Source organism: Haliaeetus leucocephalus, unplaced genomic scaffold (genome assembly GCF_000737465.1).
Source record: "Haliaeetus leucocephalus isolate CR32 unplaced genomic scaffold, Haliaeetus_leucocephalus-4.0 Scaffold932, whole genome shotgun sequence".
Taxonomy (NCBI): Eukaryota; Metazoa; Chordata; class Aves; order Accipitriformes; family Accipitridae; genus Haliaeetus; species Haliaeetus leucocephalus.
This window is the reverse complement of record NW_010973368.1, coordinates 11460447-11475741: the sequence shown is the minus strand read 5'-3', so window position 1 is coordinate 11475741 and position 15295 is coordinate 11460447. Positions and strand designations below refer to the sequence as shown.

The 15295-nt window shown below is 39.2% G+C and overlaps 1 protein-coding gene across 2 annotated transcripts in view; it reads left to right on the top strand.

Moving 5' to 3' along the window:
- The first annotated feature begins 693 nt into the window (after nt 1-693).
- The window catches only part of TC2N (tandem C2 domains, nuclear), a 16663-nt gene continuing 2061 nt past the window's right edge, over nt 694-15295 (top strand). The window contains exons 1-10 of one of the 2 annotated variants that reach the window (XM_010583845.1): nt 694-760; nt 1410-1640; nt 4886-5050; nt 8142-8233; nt 8879-8954; nt 10010-10110; nt 11002-11118; nt 11722-11913; nt 13864-13978; nt 14451-14650. In XM_010583845.1, coding sequence (XP_010582147.1) covers nt 694-760; nt 1410-1640; nt 4886-5050; nt 8142-8233; nt 8879-8954; nt 10010-10110; nt 11002-11118; nt 11722-11913; nt 13864-13978; nt 14451-14650 — 1356 coding nt within the window. The remainder of the gene's footprint in view (nt 761-1409; nt 1641-4885; nt 5051-8141; nt 8234-8878; nt 8955-10009; nt 10111-11001; nt 11119-11721; nt 11914-13863; nt 13979-14450; nt 14651-15295) is intronic. The other variant, XM_010583846.1, reaches the window with a different exon arrangement.

Sequence of the window (15295 nt, the reverse complement as noted above, 5' to 3'; positions counted from 1 at the left end):
AAGTCAGCGCGCTCTATTTCTGTATGCATAGCAGACAATTATATAATAAAACAGGTCTTCGGTTTCATGTGTATACAATTATGAGAAAGCAGTAGCTCCTCAAAGAAGGCAATTTCGTCATCATACATAAAGAGTGTTTTCAAATGTAAAGTATGGAGCATGTTGAACAAAAAATGTAAACACGTATGGATGTATGTGAAAATAGTACATGAGTGAAAGAGGGTAAGAAAAACATGAACAAGGCAAGGGAAATGGAATAAAAAACACATCTTGCAAATGACATGACAAGACCACATCAAAATAGCTGTAAAGCTGAGTACATGCCAAAGCCCAGTGGCACACACAAATATAAGGAGAATTTTAGTGTTCCTGAAAGACAGGGACCTGAGTGGGTCACTGAAAGTACTTGGATGCCGTACGTTAAAATTATTATCTCTTTCCTTGTGCTTTTATATAAAAAATAATTTGTCTCAGTGAGAGAAATCTGATGGCTCTTATCCTTTTACGACTGAAGTAACTTTCTCATTGACCCTGGGACTATGTTCAGTAAGAAATCACGTATTAAATAACTGATAATACTGATTTCATTTTGATTTCAATTATTCCCATCTACTACCATTTGTTTTATTGTGTTTTTCAGGTTTGATAGCTACACTGGATTGTGGTCTCCTCCAAATTGCAACACTGAAAACAATGGCAACAGAATGTATAAAAAACTGCTGTAAATGGTGTTTCTGCATGGAAAAAGAAAAAAATGATCGTGAGTTCTGACATTGACTAAGGGTTTTGCTCTTCTGGCTTCATTAATGATGAGACTTCCCATTAGTAAAATGGCTGTGTCATCCCTGATAAACTTGAATTCTTTTACAACATCCAAAATTCTTTCCATACCTCCACTTGGGGATTGAACATGTGGTTGTTAGTGTTACGAATTGGAACTGTAACTGAAAAATAACAGTTCTCTGAAGTCTGCTCCTTGCAGCCTAGGATGCTGTCAGAAAAGCCAGCTTTTCTACCTAAGATTGTGTAAAGGTCTTATATCTTTCAAACTCTAAGAGTGAACACTTTTTTTTTCTTTTTTTAACTCCCTGTGGATTGGCTGTTAGGATTTTTTTGATGTCTTAGTTGTCTGAAGAACAAGTGTACCTCTTGCAAAAATTCACTTAAGAGCAAGGTAGCTATAAATATAGAAGCTTGGGCAACAAAGAGTTTGAATCAGTACAGGTGTCATGAGGATGAATATGTTTTCCAGGTGCTAGTCCTGAATGCTGGTAAAACTGAATACTAGCAGCTGTTAAGTAATGTGCCAAGCACAGATCCTATTAAATAAAAGAGATCTGTTCACAGTATTGTTCAAAACTTAATGCACATGTGGACCGTCTGGTTTTCTTGCTCTTTATTTTTAGCAGTTTCCGTGGTGCAGGAATCTGAAGCAGTAGCCGCAAGCAAGCCAACTATTGTAGAGAAGCCTCCATTGTCTTCTGTGTCAGTGAAGCGTCAAGTTGGCTGTTCAGAGGATTATCTTCTTTCTAAACTGCCCCTGGATGGTCAGGAGGTACCATTTGTGGTCCCTCCATTCAAATTGGCTTATGTGCAGCCGAAGAACCTTCCTAGTATCTCACATGCTGGAGGGATTCAAGGTAAAATATAAACAGCATAGCTGAAATAGTTGTTTAGCTTCTGCTACTCCTTGAAAGTTGTCAAGTATTCCTACTGAAAACATATGTTTGCAGAACTTTTCTAGAAGCCTGGTCTTGTTTCTTTTCTCTGTGGACACCCAGAGAGTTTTTGGGAAGGATGTCATCTCACTATGAATCTCTGTGATGTTGCATGAATAAAACTGAAAGGGAGGATTGCACACCAGTGCTCATACTCAAAGCCATGGAAGACGCTTGAAGGAAACAGAAGCTTTCGTAAAGAATCTATTGGAGGCAAGGAAAGACCTAACACAGCCCCAGCGTCCAGATCACTCAAGTAAAGAAGGATAGTGGTCTGGCTTTCATGTTTAATGTACTGATACGTTTTAACATACTAACATATCTTCCTTTTCAGATTTTGCCAATAGATAGCATGTGCTACTACATTGCAGAATTTTTTGCCCCTACTATTCCTGATATTTTTGCTGCTCTTTGGGAGGCCAGGGGTCACAGATCTCAGTGGTATAAGGTTGCACATGATACTGTGATTCTTTGCTTCACAACAATTTTGTGCTTCAACCTCTGCCAGTTAGTCCCATGCTTAGACCGCCAAAATGATGTAGATGCAATTTAGGCACAGTGGCATTTTAAAAGAATAGGAGCCTGGCCCGGTAACATGAGTTACAGGGCATATGCTATTGCTAGGCTCTTGGTCCTGCCAGGAGATGCCTAGAATTAGGTACGAGAAAATTTTGGCATAGGGACATACCTGAATGGTTGTTTTCTCTGGAGTTGCTTTGCCTCAAGGATGTGATAAGCTGGTAATATGCTTTTAGTCCCATGTGATGGTATTTCTTTTCTAAGAGTGGAAACCTTAATAACTGAAAAAAGTCAACCACATATTGCATAATAACTAATGCAGTACTACCTAGCTTTTTTGTGTTTGTGTGGTTTTACTCCCACCCTTCTTCTCTTCTCCCTAGGTCCTTGCTGTTGCTTCTTTCCTCCTCCTGCACGCCTATTACTAAACTTCCTCCTCACCCTCACCCACCCCTGCTTGTGACACTGGCACCAGAGCCAAGTTAATCAGCCTAGCAGAGCTTTTTGGTATAGATTGGCCATTCTGTGCCCAATCTTTTTAGTGGGCTTCATTTGTGATGTCTGCCTCACCAGACATGGACAGGCAACCTAATAGCTGGAGGTAGAACATGTGAGGCCTTCCTCATCTCTGAGCCTGATCTCCTTCAGCCTCCCCACTTGCCTGCTACTTCAGTAGCTAGTTCTTGTAAGTCCATACTTGGACAAGGTATGGAAATGCAGGACATGATTCTGGTAATCCCCTTTCTTACTGGGTCTGGGTTCATGCTCTGCCTTGCTTTGTCCTACCTCATCCTCAAGATACTGTACAGACAAGTCCATCAAGGACTCTGAAGCACAAGTGTTTTCCAGGGAGAAGGAAGATGTGTTTAACAACATTTAGATAAATGTTTTCTTTATTCATGCTGTTCTACACAATCTTAACAGTCAGTGACTTATAAACCAGTGACTTGTCTTCACTGGGAATTCTGCTTCATCATAATTTTTGAAGGACCTGGTGAACAGTGTGGCCCTTAAGCTATAAAGCCGGTAGATCTTCTGGCAGGATGACCTGACTCTTCATAATTGTCTCTCTTGAGCACATATTTTAAATTCTTGAACAAATATTTGAAAAGTGGCTCTTATGTCAAGTAGGCAACTTCCATTTCTCTTTCTAAATATAAATACTTATTTTTTAAGCCTCATTAAATTTGTGTTTAAAAATGCAAAGTTTACTTTTTAGGGAGATTTACTAAATACAGTGAAGTGTGCTGTCATTCCTTCTTCACATTAGCCAAAGCACCAGCATATTCAAAAAATGTATTTAGAGTATTTGTTTCTTAGACCGTTGTTAAATATCTGTAGAAGTCTTAAGTTCTACTCTCAGTTCCACTCCATTTTCTGTCCATGTCTGACCATTTTCCTTTAGTGAAACAGGACATGTTCAGTGTTAGCTCTTGGCATCCCTTCTGAAAGCAATTGAGTTCTGGCAGCCTTTCTTTTCAGTACTCACTGTAGTATGTCTCATGCTCTCACAGAAGTAAGCTAGCAGGAAGAAGTGTGCTCCTGGTCTGGAACACTGGCTTTTCCGTCATCTGCTGTGTAGCAGTTCTTTATGGCCTCACTTCTAGCATTCATCCTAATTTACATCACACTCAAGCCCATTATACTTGAATTCTTGCTTTATCATCTCTCATGCTCCATCTCACTGTTTTAGTTACTCTTTTTTACTTACTCTGCTAACACCTGGAGGAAAGGATTTTACATCAATAATAGTTTGCCTCTTATGGTGCAACACACTTGCAGAATTGAAGGCACTTTACAATGGGGTAAAGAACTTTTTAACAGATAGGTTCAAGTCCGGGGCGGTGAAATGAAGGAAGGAAATGTCAGAGCTTGGCAGAGTCCAGGTCATCCCATCCCTGTTCTCGACTGTACTGTTACATGTGGCTTATTTTCACTCCGGACAGACAAAATGAAGCACTACAGCAGTGTTCTTTACTGTTCTGCTGACCAAGACATGCATGTTTTTTCTGAAATGATTATAAATAAAGGAAAGAAAAATAGAGCAGCTGTGCTCTAATGGGCTGAGTAAAGGGCTGGGATTCAAGCATTCTCAGATTTGTCTACTTGTGCCTCAGCCAACAATTCAAGTCATTTTGGACCAGTGATTTTACCACTGACAGACTTCCTATGGAAATTGGATGACAAGGAGACTGCAGTCATAAGTTGCATTATCTTTCCATACAAGACCCTCCTGAAGGTCTGGGATCTGTTAGCCAAGTGAGAATGTCCCAGGGGTAGGTAGCCAAATAAGTCAGAGGTTTTCTGCACACATGGCCCTACTTTTCATGTTAATTTCTGTCTTGCTGTCTATCTTTGGAGCCTTCTGTATATTAAATAGTTAAACATTTATTGTGGAACTTCAAGGCAGGGTATACATAGCTTTTTATGGCCAATTTAATTCCAGTGTTTGCTAGCACACTGTGGAAATCTGACATAATGTGTATGTGTGTTTTCTTTGCTTTTTTTTTTTTTTTTTTCCCCCCCAAAGTAGATAATACTGAAATATTTTGTCCTTTGCCCTGAAGGCACTCTGCCTGCCTTATGAAGCCAGGCAGCATGTATTCTGTCTGGAACTCTTGCATTTGATGTTTACTTGTGCTCTGCAGAATCTGCCAGAGCCTCACTTGGTGACCGGAAAGCAGAACTGCACGGCATGTACCAATGGCCCCGCTATGACGTGTACAACCCATTCTATTTGGAGCATCGGGTTTCGCCAGATCTGATTAGGCGCTTCCAAGCAAAATCAGATAATAGGAAATTATATGGATCAGGTGAGAAAGACCACACCCTTACTTTTCTGTCTTACTCCCTTTCCCAAAGTTTATAGGTAAGAGAAAAAAGCCATTTGTCTACAGAAGATGTGTTTGATTATAGCAGTTCTCAAACTGGTCTGTATGCTACAGACACTTCTTGGTTGGTGAATGAATCTGTGGAGCCAGCTCTGCTTGATTTCCAGCTGCGCTGTTACTTTCTGTCCTTTGGGGGCTTGAGAAGGTTTGCATGCATCACACAAAGGTAGACAAATTGGCAAAGCAAGCTAGTATAGCTGCCTCTGATCCAAAACAGGATGCAGTACTGGAGATTCCAGCTACCAGTGATAGGAGTGTTTGAGGGAGATGGAAAAAGGAAGTTGGGCAATATGCTGAGTGGAGGAATGCCTGTGGAGTATATGTATGGAGAGAGGAACAAGCACCAAAAAACATTCAGGAGCAGATGATAAGAACAGGTGCAAAATGGGAAGTGATGCTATGTGCCAGCTTTTTTGTAGTTTGCTTTTGAAGGTGCAGAAATGTCCCCACTCTCATTGCATAACTGTGTTCAAGAATGGGGAGGGCTGTGAGATAATAAAAGTTTAGATAAAAAGTGTTTGGCTACCTGGGTAAAAATTTTCTTCTGTGCTGTTCATTGGTATGTGTATCCTATCATGAATGCTGTTTAGAGGGAAGTAGATGACTAAGTGTTGCTTGGTGTAAGTGACTGCTAAGGCAAATGCATTCACAAAACTCACACACTCGAAGAAACATACACACTTCTGTATCACATCGGAAGCTGGCAACAGCATGCATTTTTAAAGATGTTTTATTTAGAATGGTATAGCATGCTTATTTTACATCTGGGGAAATGTCTCAGTCTGTGTCCTGTTTTAAAAATAATTCTCAATCACCATAGAGACTACATGAAAAGACTACTCCATATATTTTTTTAAGAGAACAAAACACATGCAGAATTTTAGCAGCCTTTAATGCATATGGTTTTGCTAGGCTTTGTAAGCACCTGTAGTGGGAGCCAAATAGGTTTTGTAAAACTGTCTTGAACATCTTCCCTTCAGTTCATCATCTCTTTTTCCATTTTTCTTCAAGCTAAGTAAACACTTCACTAGTTTTGTCTTAGTAAGCTTAAACACAAGAAAGGTCACTTAAGTGTGTCTAGAGTACAGCTCTAAAATGCCTTCTTCCTCCAGAGTTTTTTGACAGCTGTTTCAAAAACTAGATGATTCTCTTCATGTGCATCTATAGACTATTTAAGCAAAATTCTAAGCCTGTTTTGTTGCAGCAAGTGCTGTGATACTTTTCATGTGTCTAGGCTTAGAACTACAGAATGTGTTTATTTGGAATGTATGACGTGAAATTCTTGAATTTTCATGTGAAGTCCCTCCTCTACATCTTAAAAACAAACAAAAAAAACCCCCAGCAACAACAAACAAACTGAATAATAAATTCATTAATATTTTTCCAAATTTCTAGTTATTATTGGTAAACAAGATATGTTTATGGTTAAAATTTTTCTGCTTTTTTATATTTTACAGGCAGCTTTCTCAGTGTAAAAATTGTCTTTTTTTCCATTAAAAACTTAAGTTTTTGAAAAAGGCACCATCTCTTTCCCCCTGTCCCCCCCTCCATGTTCTTTGAAAACTTTAACCAGCTTTACTAGAAACAGCAGATCATACTGTCTTTAAAACGTTTCAGTGATTTCTAACGGGTAGATTCAAGTGTGTGTTTCCCAGTAGTTTGTGAAAGTCATGAGTACTGAATACGGAATTAATTTCCATAACCATAATCAATTTCAAATCAAGTAATGGGCTGGTCTCTCCTTTGCTTCTATTATATCAAACAAGGTTTCTAGGCCTTGTATTATAATGCTGTTTCTACACTGGACTCTGTGAACAACTTGGCTCTTTTGTGTCATGTGCAAGAGAGAATTTGGAACTCATGCCAGACACACAGACCTTCATTAAATTTTATCTAAATTATGTTACTTTCCTTTTCCTCCCATGGGTTGTCAAAACTTTCTTTATCTTTTGTTCTCTTTTTCTTCCTTGGGAAAAGAAAAAATTGTTCTTTATTGTCACATTTCACAATAAGCAGAATTGGTTATTTCTTTTGATAGCAATAAAAGGGAAATAAATTTTCAGTAATGAGTGATGTAATTCTATTAAGCTGTCATCAGTGAATTGTAATGGAAGTGTTCTCAAATACCATAACACAGCATTGCAACAAAAAGCAATTCATTGTATCAGATAGTCCTAGAAGTTAAACCATACTGCTTTCATTCATTTCGGTATGGGTCAGTTTTGAAGTTGAGAGGCTTTAAAAACCTCTTGAACGTAACTGGACTTAGCAAAGATTGCTGAAACAGTGGCATTAGTTCAGCTCTCCTTTTCTACTGTTGCTGTATAATATGCGTAGACAATGTGCTTTAGCTCTGTATTGCTTTGACGTCTAAAGAAAACTGATAGGATCTACTTAAACACCTCCAACTGCCGAGGAAACTACCCTTCTATAAAATAAAGATCTTGCTTTTATGCTATAACAAGTGTGTGTCATCTTAGAGTTAAGACTTGCTTTGTCTGAGATCTAGTAAGGGTGCAGAGTATGGTGCTTTGACACTGTGATCAGTAAAGCCAGGGAGATGAGGCCAAGTTCAGCAGGCAGCATGTTTTCGCCACTGGCATCTTTACTGTGGAAAAATTTAAAAAAGGAGACCAGGCTAAGCCCCAGTTCTGCCTGACTAGATTTAAAGATAAGTCTTTTCTGTTTTGCTAAAGCATCTACTAAAAGAACCATTTCTCTTGAGGAATTAACTTTGAGGTGGGCTCCCCATTCTACCAGTGCTACCAACGTGACCGAGTAAGTTTGAACTATTTCAAAGATGGAATTGATTAAGATATTTTAATGGCTTGTTTTCTCCATTTGCTCATTTCAGGGAAGTGTTTTGGGAAAGGTGCTGACATCCTTCCTTAGATGTTATTTAGCTAGGTTTCAATTCTACCATAGGTCTACTTAAATTTAAAAAAATCTTCTTTTTTTTTTTTTCCTAGCAATGATGCTTACATGATTTGTATTGTTCTCTTTGTCTTTTTAGTTTGTGATTTAAGACCTAGTGCTTTGCCTGCATCATTTGATGTAAGTCGTTCAATGTTTGATCTCAGAAGCCCACCTCATCGATTCATGAAGGTGAGTTCCCCTTGTAATTTAGGTTATACTGAAACCTCAGCTTACGTGGTGTATCTGTTCCTGTTGCATTGTGCTTTCAAAGTAAACAGTGAAGGGCATTGTACTATGCACTGGAAGGACTAGAGGGCAAAGTTCAACGTCGACCAATTTCAAGAGGCTCTTTCCTGATGTCTCCTCTGACTACTGCTGTTCTAGCCCAATGGGGCTATTGAGAACCTGAGTAGGCTGTTAGGCAGGACAAGGCAGACAAGAGGCTGTGGTTTGTCATCTTGTGATTTCCCCCATCAGTTGAAAAGTGGAACACTAGAAGTTTCCATTGATGCAAAAAACACTGCTTTTTTTCTTTTTTTTTTTTTTTTTCCCCAAATAATCATCTTTTCCATAGAGATGAAGTTGCATATATATCAGTGAGCAAAAAAAAATCTGTGCTGGCCATATGTGTCCTGTATTAGCTCTCTGCATCAAAGTAGTAATTCCATGCTGCTGGATCAAAAGATTAGTAGGGAATGAGACAATTATTTGAAATTCAGTGTTGTTTTGTTTTCGTCTTGTCTTGTCCAATGGTAGAATCTCTCTGGCTTTTTGTGTCTGTTGCTCTGAATGAAGTGATTTTTTTTTTAATTTTTTTTTTTTTTTTGCCCCCAGAGATACGATTCATTCTCCAGTGTACCTAGCAGTACCTCTTCCAGGAAGGATTCGCAAGGCAGTAACAGGAGTCTGGGTAATGTTTTGTTTGTTTATCTTGTAATGAAATATTTCCCTTTGCACTTGAAACATTAAGCTGTCTCTACTGTTGATGATTTTTTTTGTTTGGGGTTTTGGTTTTGGGGTTTTTTTAGATGAATCTGATTAGCAAGTCATTTTTGAGATTACTTTGCAATTTGAAATTAAGAGTTTTGGACTTGCACCTTCCTGTTGTCAGGAGATTGAGCCTTTGAGGAGTTCTTTTGCTTTTGAAAAATTCATCCCTGGATTTACTATCCCTGTGAACTAAGATGTTACAGATGTTCTGTTAGGATAGAATGCAGCACCTTGGTCACAGCTCTAGTCCATTTTCATGTATCAGTATTTCTCTATAGGAGGTGCCTGGAATCCAGTACCCATATTACTCTGAGAATTAGGCAAGAATATTGCATGCAAACCTAGTATCCTTATTTATGAAAGAATGCTGAAGAAGTGGAGATACTGCAAAATAAACACTAAAAAATGAGTTAAGTCCCCATGAAAGTCACCCTGCTGGAAGTCAGAATTTCACCCAGTCTCCTCAGAAGGAAGACTGGGGTGCAATGACCTAGTTTCAGTCATGACAGAGAAATGCTGGATATTAAATGGCTCTTCTGACTTGGAGAAGAGCATAACAGTGAAATGTTTACTAGGCTGGAATTGAAATCTGAGAAAGATAAAAAGGAGGCCAATTTATAAACTAAACAGTGAAAGTAATTAATCTGAGGGACGTAATAGATTATAAATGTGTTCTGGGTGTTTCAAGCACATGCTTTTTTTCCTTTCTAAAAGTTGTTCGAGTACAGCACAAATTATTAAATTCAGTAGAGATAATTGAGGTAAATATGAAGGCTTTTAGCTATGCAGAAGGTCAGGCTACAGGACTTCATGGATATTTTGTCCTTAAAATGTAGGTGTTAAGTATTTCAAACTTACGTTGAGAGAAGTTTTCAAAGATAGGCAATCCACCTACTAATGAGTTCCCTTATTCTTGGAATGAACTTTTAAGATACTGCATTACTTCTAAAAACACTAATTGGCTTTCTTCCATAGATACTATTACATTATCAGGTGATGAAAGAGACTTTGGAAGACTGAATGTGAAGTTGTGTTATGTTTCTTCTGTAGAACAGATTTGGATCACAGTTTTACATGTAAGAAAACATAGATAACTTTATTATTTACTCAAATGGCTATTTTACTATACTTAGTGTTCATTCTCATTGAATTGGGTTCTGTTACTTTAAGGAATACTTTTAGGAGAAAAAAAATTACTTTTAAGTATTAATATAAACAAAGTTCAGTCAAATGTAATACTGAGCTTCACTCAAAGTATCTTCCTCTTTCCCACCCCCTCCCTCCCCTTTTTTCCCCCCTGTTGCAACCTCTGTTCTGGTGCAGTCAATAGTAAAAAGTAGTATATGACTCTATGTTACTATACGTATGTTCTGATTGTGGACTGAGGAACTGTTCTGCATAGATAAGAAAGCTGAGCTGGTCATAGGCTGGTCCTGCTATGGAACTTTTCCAGTGGAAATTTGGAGGCAGCAAATTGGAGCAACTTTGGATGCAGCATTTAACTGACTTTAAATCTAACAGTTCCTTCAGGGCAGAACCATAATAGCACTTTGAGGACATGTAGCTTCTTGTGGCTTTTTTGTTAGCTAATGTGATACTGCTATGCTGGCTGTTTTATACGCTTCCAGGAACTGTGAATAATTTTTAGGCAATGGAACTTTGAGTAGTCAGAAACCTTGTAACTACATCAAGTGATAAATACTACGTAAGGGATTTCATGATTTATCTGTTGTCAAATTGCCACATAGTGAAATCATTAAAGTCTACCAAATAACTTTTTACCCTCTGGTTGTGAAAATTAATTATTAAATGATCTGAAGTGACACAATCATTACACTGGCTCTGATTTATTTCAATATTACAGGAATTATGCATAATTCTAGAAGAGTGTAGAAGAGTCTGTTTCTAAGTTGTCAGAAGGCCAGAGTCTTACATTGTCTAATCTGACTGTGTTTTCAATGTTGCAGTGCAAAGATCTGAGCTGGCCTTCTAGCTATGGGGAAGATCCTCGTATCTACGTCAAGGGAATTCTCACACTGCCCAAACCAGTGCATTTCAAATCTTCTGCCAAGGAAGGGTGCAGTGTAAGTAGAGGCAGGGATAACACCAAGAAATCTTTTCCCCCCCCCAAAATTAAACTGAAATGTAAACGGATTTTTTTAAATGGACCAAACATACTCCAATACTCCTATGCCATATTTGCTGTGGTAGTTGCCCAAGTTCAGGTTGCTTCCTTCCCTGCCCTGCCCCCCAACTTCTCAAAATCCTATTAAAAGCCTTGTTCCACTTCCTCCGCCTATATCCTCTCTTGCATTGTACTGTTGTCCTCCTTTTCTCCCAAGTCTGCAGGACTGTCCTCACAGGGGACTGAACCATGAGCTGCTGGCCTTGGCAACTCAGTGGTGGGGAACTGGGGGAAGACTGGGCATACCTGTAGATGCATATTCACCCCAGGGAAGGTAGATGATGTCCTCAACTCGTTAAGGTAGTGAAAAATAATTCGGAGCTTTGTCCCTGCCAGGGTGTGTCAATGGGGGCTTACAACTGTAAAAGCACACTTTTCCATGGCAACCTAAAATGGTAGCCAGGAGCAGTGGCTATAGGACCAGCAAGCCTTGGTTTCTAGGTTTCAGGCTCGGTGCGACTCTCCTACAATGGTGATGTTACCCCTCTGTTTTTCTTTCTAGGACATTGAATTTATGGAAACTTTTGTATTTGCTATTAAACTGCAAAGCCTGCAGGCTGTCAGATTGGTATTTAAAATCCAGATGCAGACTCCCAGGAAAAAAACAATTGGAGAGTGCTCCTTGGCACTGCGGGAGCTCAGCTCAGAGGAGTCAAGTCATTGGCTGGATATATCTCCTCCCTCCAAAGCACCTGTAAGTGCCAGTACTGCAAAAGTATGTTGCTAGATCACCTAGAAAATGTTGCTGGAAATCTAAGTAAAATAATTCGGTACTAATTCAATGTTAACAACAAACAGTTTTTTTCTTTTTCTTTCTTTTTTTTTCTTTTGCCCCCCCCCCCCCCCCCCCCCTTTATTGGGGAAAGGCATTTTGATGGGGGGAAAAAATGCAGACTTTTCAACTCTGCACATAGCTGTTCTGGTCATAAACTACAGCTGTTTCTGGGAAAAGAGCTAGAGCAAGCTCTTCCACACCATGGCCCACAGCTTGAGGGAGGGGCATTCTGGGGAAACGTTCAGCAGAGGACACCAGGTAATTGCCTTTTCCAGCCAACAAAGCATCAGAAGATCCTTAGGACTCACAGCAAGAGCTCAGAGCAAATGGAATCTGCTTTTGTTATGGAAGAAAAGTGCTAAGGTCTTCAGTGGCTTGAAACTGCAGAGATAGCTATACATTTCATATTCAGATTGCATGCTGTGAAGTAATAATTCAGACAGTTCATTTCCAGTAGTGTAATAAGACACAGGTGGTTTTCACAGTGGGATTTCCTTTCCCCCTACCCTCACTTTGTTTCTTTTTCAGATTGTGTCTAGGCATTTGTATTTTCAACAAATTAAACTTGAATTAGCAATTCAAAAGCAAATTTTATCTAAGTGTCTCTGAGTAATATGCGTGATACTCTTGATTTCTAACATAAGTTACACTTGACATTTTTTAGTTCTAACAAGAATAAGCATATTGCTTCAAAAGCAGTAAGATTAAGTGAAAGAGGAAGCTGTTTTAGAAACTGCTTCATCCCAATATAAATTCCCGAATCATCTCATAGTTTCTCTCTCTGCGTTGGCTTTCCTCACCATTGTATCCAAGAGCCCTCCAGACATTGCTGGAATTCATCCCTGTATTACCCTGTGAGGCAGCAAACTACCCTACTTGCCAATAAAGAGCCAAAGCTCAGAGTCGAGTAAGTGGCTTCCTCTCAGGGTTACACAGAAATTTTGTGGCTGAGCTGCAAAGAGAATTTGAGTCTCTTTGATGAACTGGAGCCTGACTTCTCTTTATCTGACCTGTTGCGCTCCTGCTTGGTGCATTTTGCTTCACTGAAGTGTGTTAAAACTTGGAAGGGAACCAGGACTAACAACGTCCTTTTAAATGGAGGCTGACAGGAAAGATGGGTCTCCACTGACCTTCTGCTGCTGTTCTTATAGTGTTCAGAGTACGTTAGCATCTGACAGGAGAGTAATGAGGGTGCCTCAATGCAACTTTCCCACTAGCAAAAATTCTAAAAAAAATTTAGACTGGAAATCTCAGTACATTCATGGGGGCGGGGGGACGGTGTATGTGTGTAGGCATGTAAAACATAAGTACTTCCATAACATAGGAAACTCCACAGCATGCAGTCACCCTGAACATTGATGACATTAAGTGATGGGGCCTTGTATCTATGGAAAGCATTGCTTATATCTCTATATTGCAAAATTCAAAAGTGTGGGAGGAGAATTCTGAAGGTTTTTGTGTTAGTGGAGCATACCTGGTCTCTTACTTCCACACCCAGGTTTAACAGAGCTACAGCTGCATGTCCAGTTTTCCCTGTATGTGTCTGCTCTTACCATTGAGGAGTCTTTCCCAGATGAAAATTGAGGACTCGTTTATTTGTCCAGTATCTCTGGCTGCAGCCCATGAGGGCCGTATGTGCGCTGCACGTAAGCAGTCTGTCAGTGGAGCACATGTACTACAGCTATGACAAGTGCAAGATGCACTTACTTACTGTGCATCTGCAGGTTGTGTATACAACATATGCTTACATTTCTGTCCAGGAAATCCCAGATAGAAATGTGGGAGCCCAACATATGACAGAATTCCTGTGTTTCCTGAGTTTATAAGCAACTTAATCCAGATGTTATGGCAACATTCTTCTGCTTGTAGGTGTGCCGTGCAGAACTTCAAATAGGAACTTGTTTTCAGGCAATAAACAGGAGGATTCAGTTACAGATTCTTGAAGCACAAAACCTTCCAGTTTCATCTACACCGCTGTCTTCAAGTAAGTTACATCAGCTGTCTCATGCCTCCTGTCTAAAAGTATTTGTAACAGGTAAATTGCTGCTCAAATGGGTTGGCAATTCATAACATTCCTTGCAAACCTCAGACTAACATACTGTGCAGTAGGTTTCCATTGCCAAGGCTTGTTTCCACAGATGTCTTACTTGATTACTTTTTGTTTGGTTTGAAGCTATGTGTTTATGTATTTTGGAAGATTTTTTATCCCAATATTAATCCTGACATACAAGAGCATTAGCTTGCACTTGCTGTTTGGATACTGTGTTAATAAATTCAGTATTATTGAACATACTCTGTGTGACTAGTCAGGAAAGCTATTGTACAGTTCTTTTGGCTAGACTTTTGGGAAATTGTTGCAATTTGAACCGTACATGTGGATCTTGTCAGTTCCTTTTTGGGTGTGTTTGTGAATAACCCTTTGTGTGCTATGCCTTTTTCCTTCCCTTTTGTGCTAGATTTCTTCGTGAAAGTTGGAATGTTTAGTACAGAAGGGATGATTTATAAGAAGAAGACTCGTCTTCTGAAGTCCACTAATGGCCAAGTGAAGTGGGGAGAAATGATGATTTTTCCAGTTAGCCAAGCTGAACAAGGAATTAGCTTTCTCATCAAGCTCTACAGCAGAAGCTCAGTGAGAAGAAAACACTTCTTGGGACAGGTTGGTTTCTGCTAACTAGCATGATATCCTTTACTTAAAATCCAGTTCCACAGGTTTCTTGGTATGAGTTTTAAAATACTTTAAATAAGGTGGCATATAGTAAAATAGTAAATTCTAATAAACTCTTCTGGATGTAGCCCAAGAAGGAATAGTACTGGGCTCTTAAACATACACTAACGTCAGAATGGGAGCTGACATTTGATTTTTCTTTTAAAAAGAAATCCTTAAGTCATTTTTGTGTGGAGTATGTGGAAGATTCCTTCCTACAGAGAGACATAAGATGTCCTTCTTGGCTCTAGGCTTTCTAAAGAAGACAAACATGGCACTCACAGGAGCTCCACAATCTACAATGTACTGTACAGAAAGGGGGTGTGTTGGCTTACCATACCAATACATTTCCAAAGAGGTGTGTGTAAAAGGAAGTAGCAACACCTACAATATCAGATTGCCTTCCTGGGTAAAACAATGCTGAAATCAGCACAATATTCTAAATATGTATGATCAAGAGATAACATAGGTGACTAAACAAAATTATTTTTTAATTGAGTGCTCTTTCTTGTCCTCTTTCCTTTCTTGCCCTCTTTCCTTTCTTGCCCCCCCCCCCCCCCCTTTTTCTTTTTTTTTTTTTTCTTTCTCTTCCCTCCA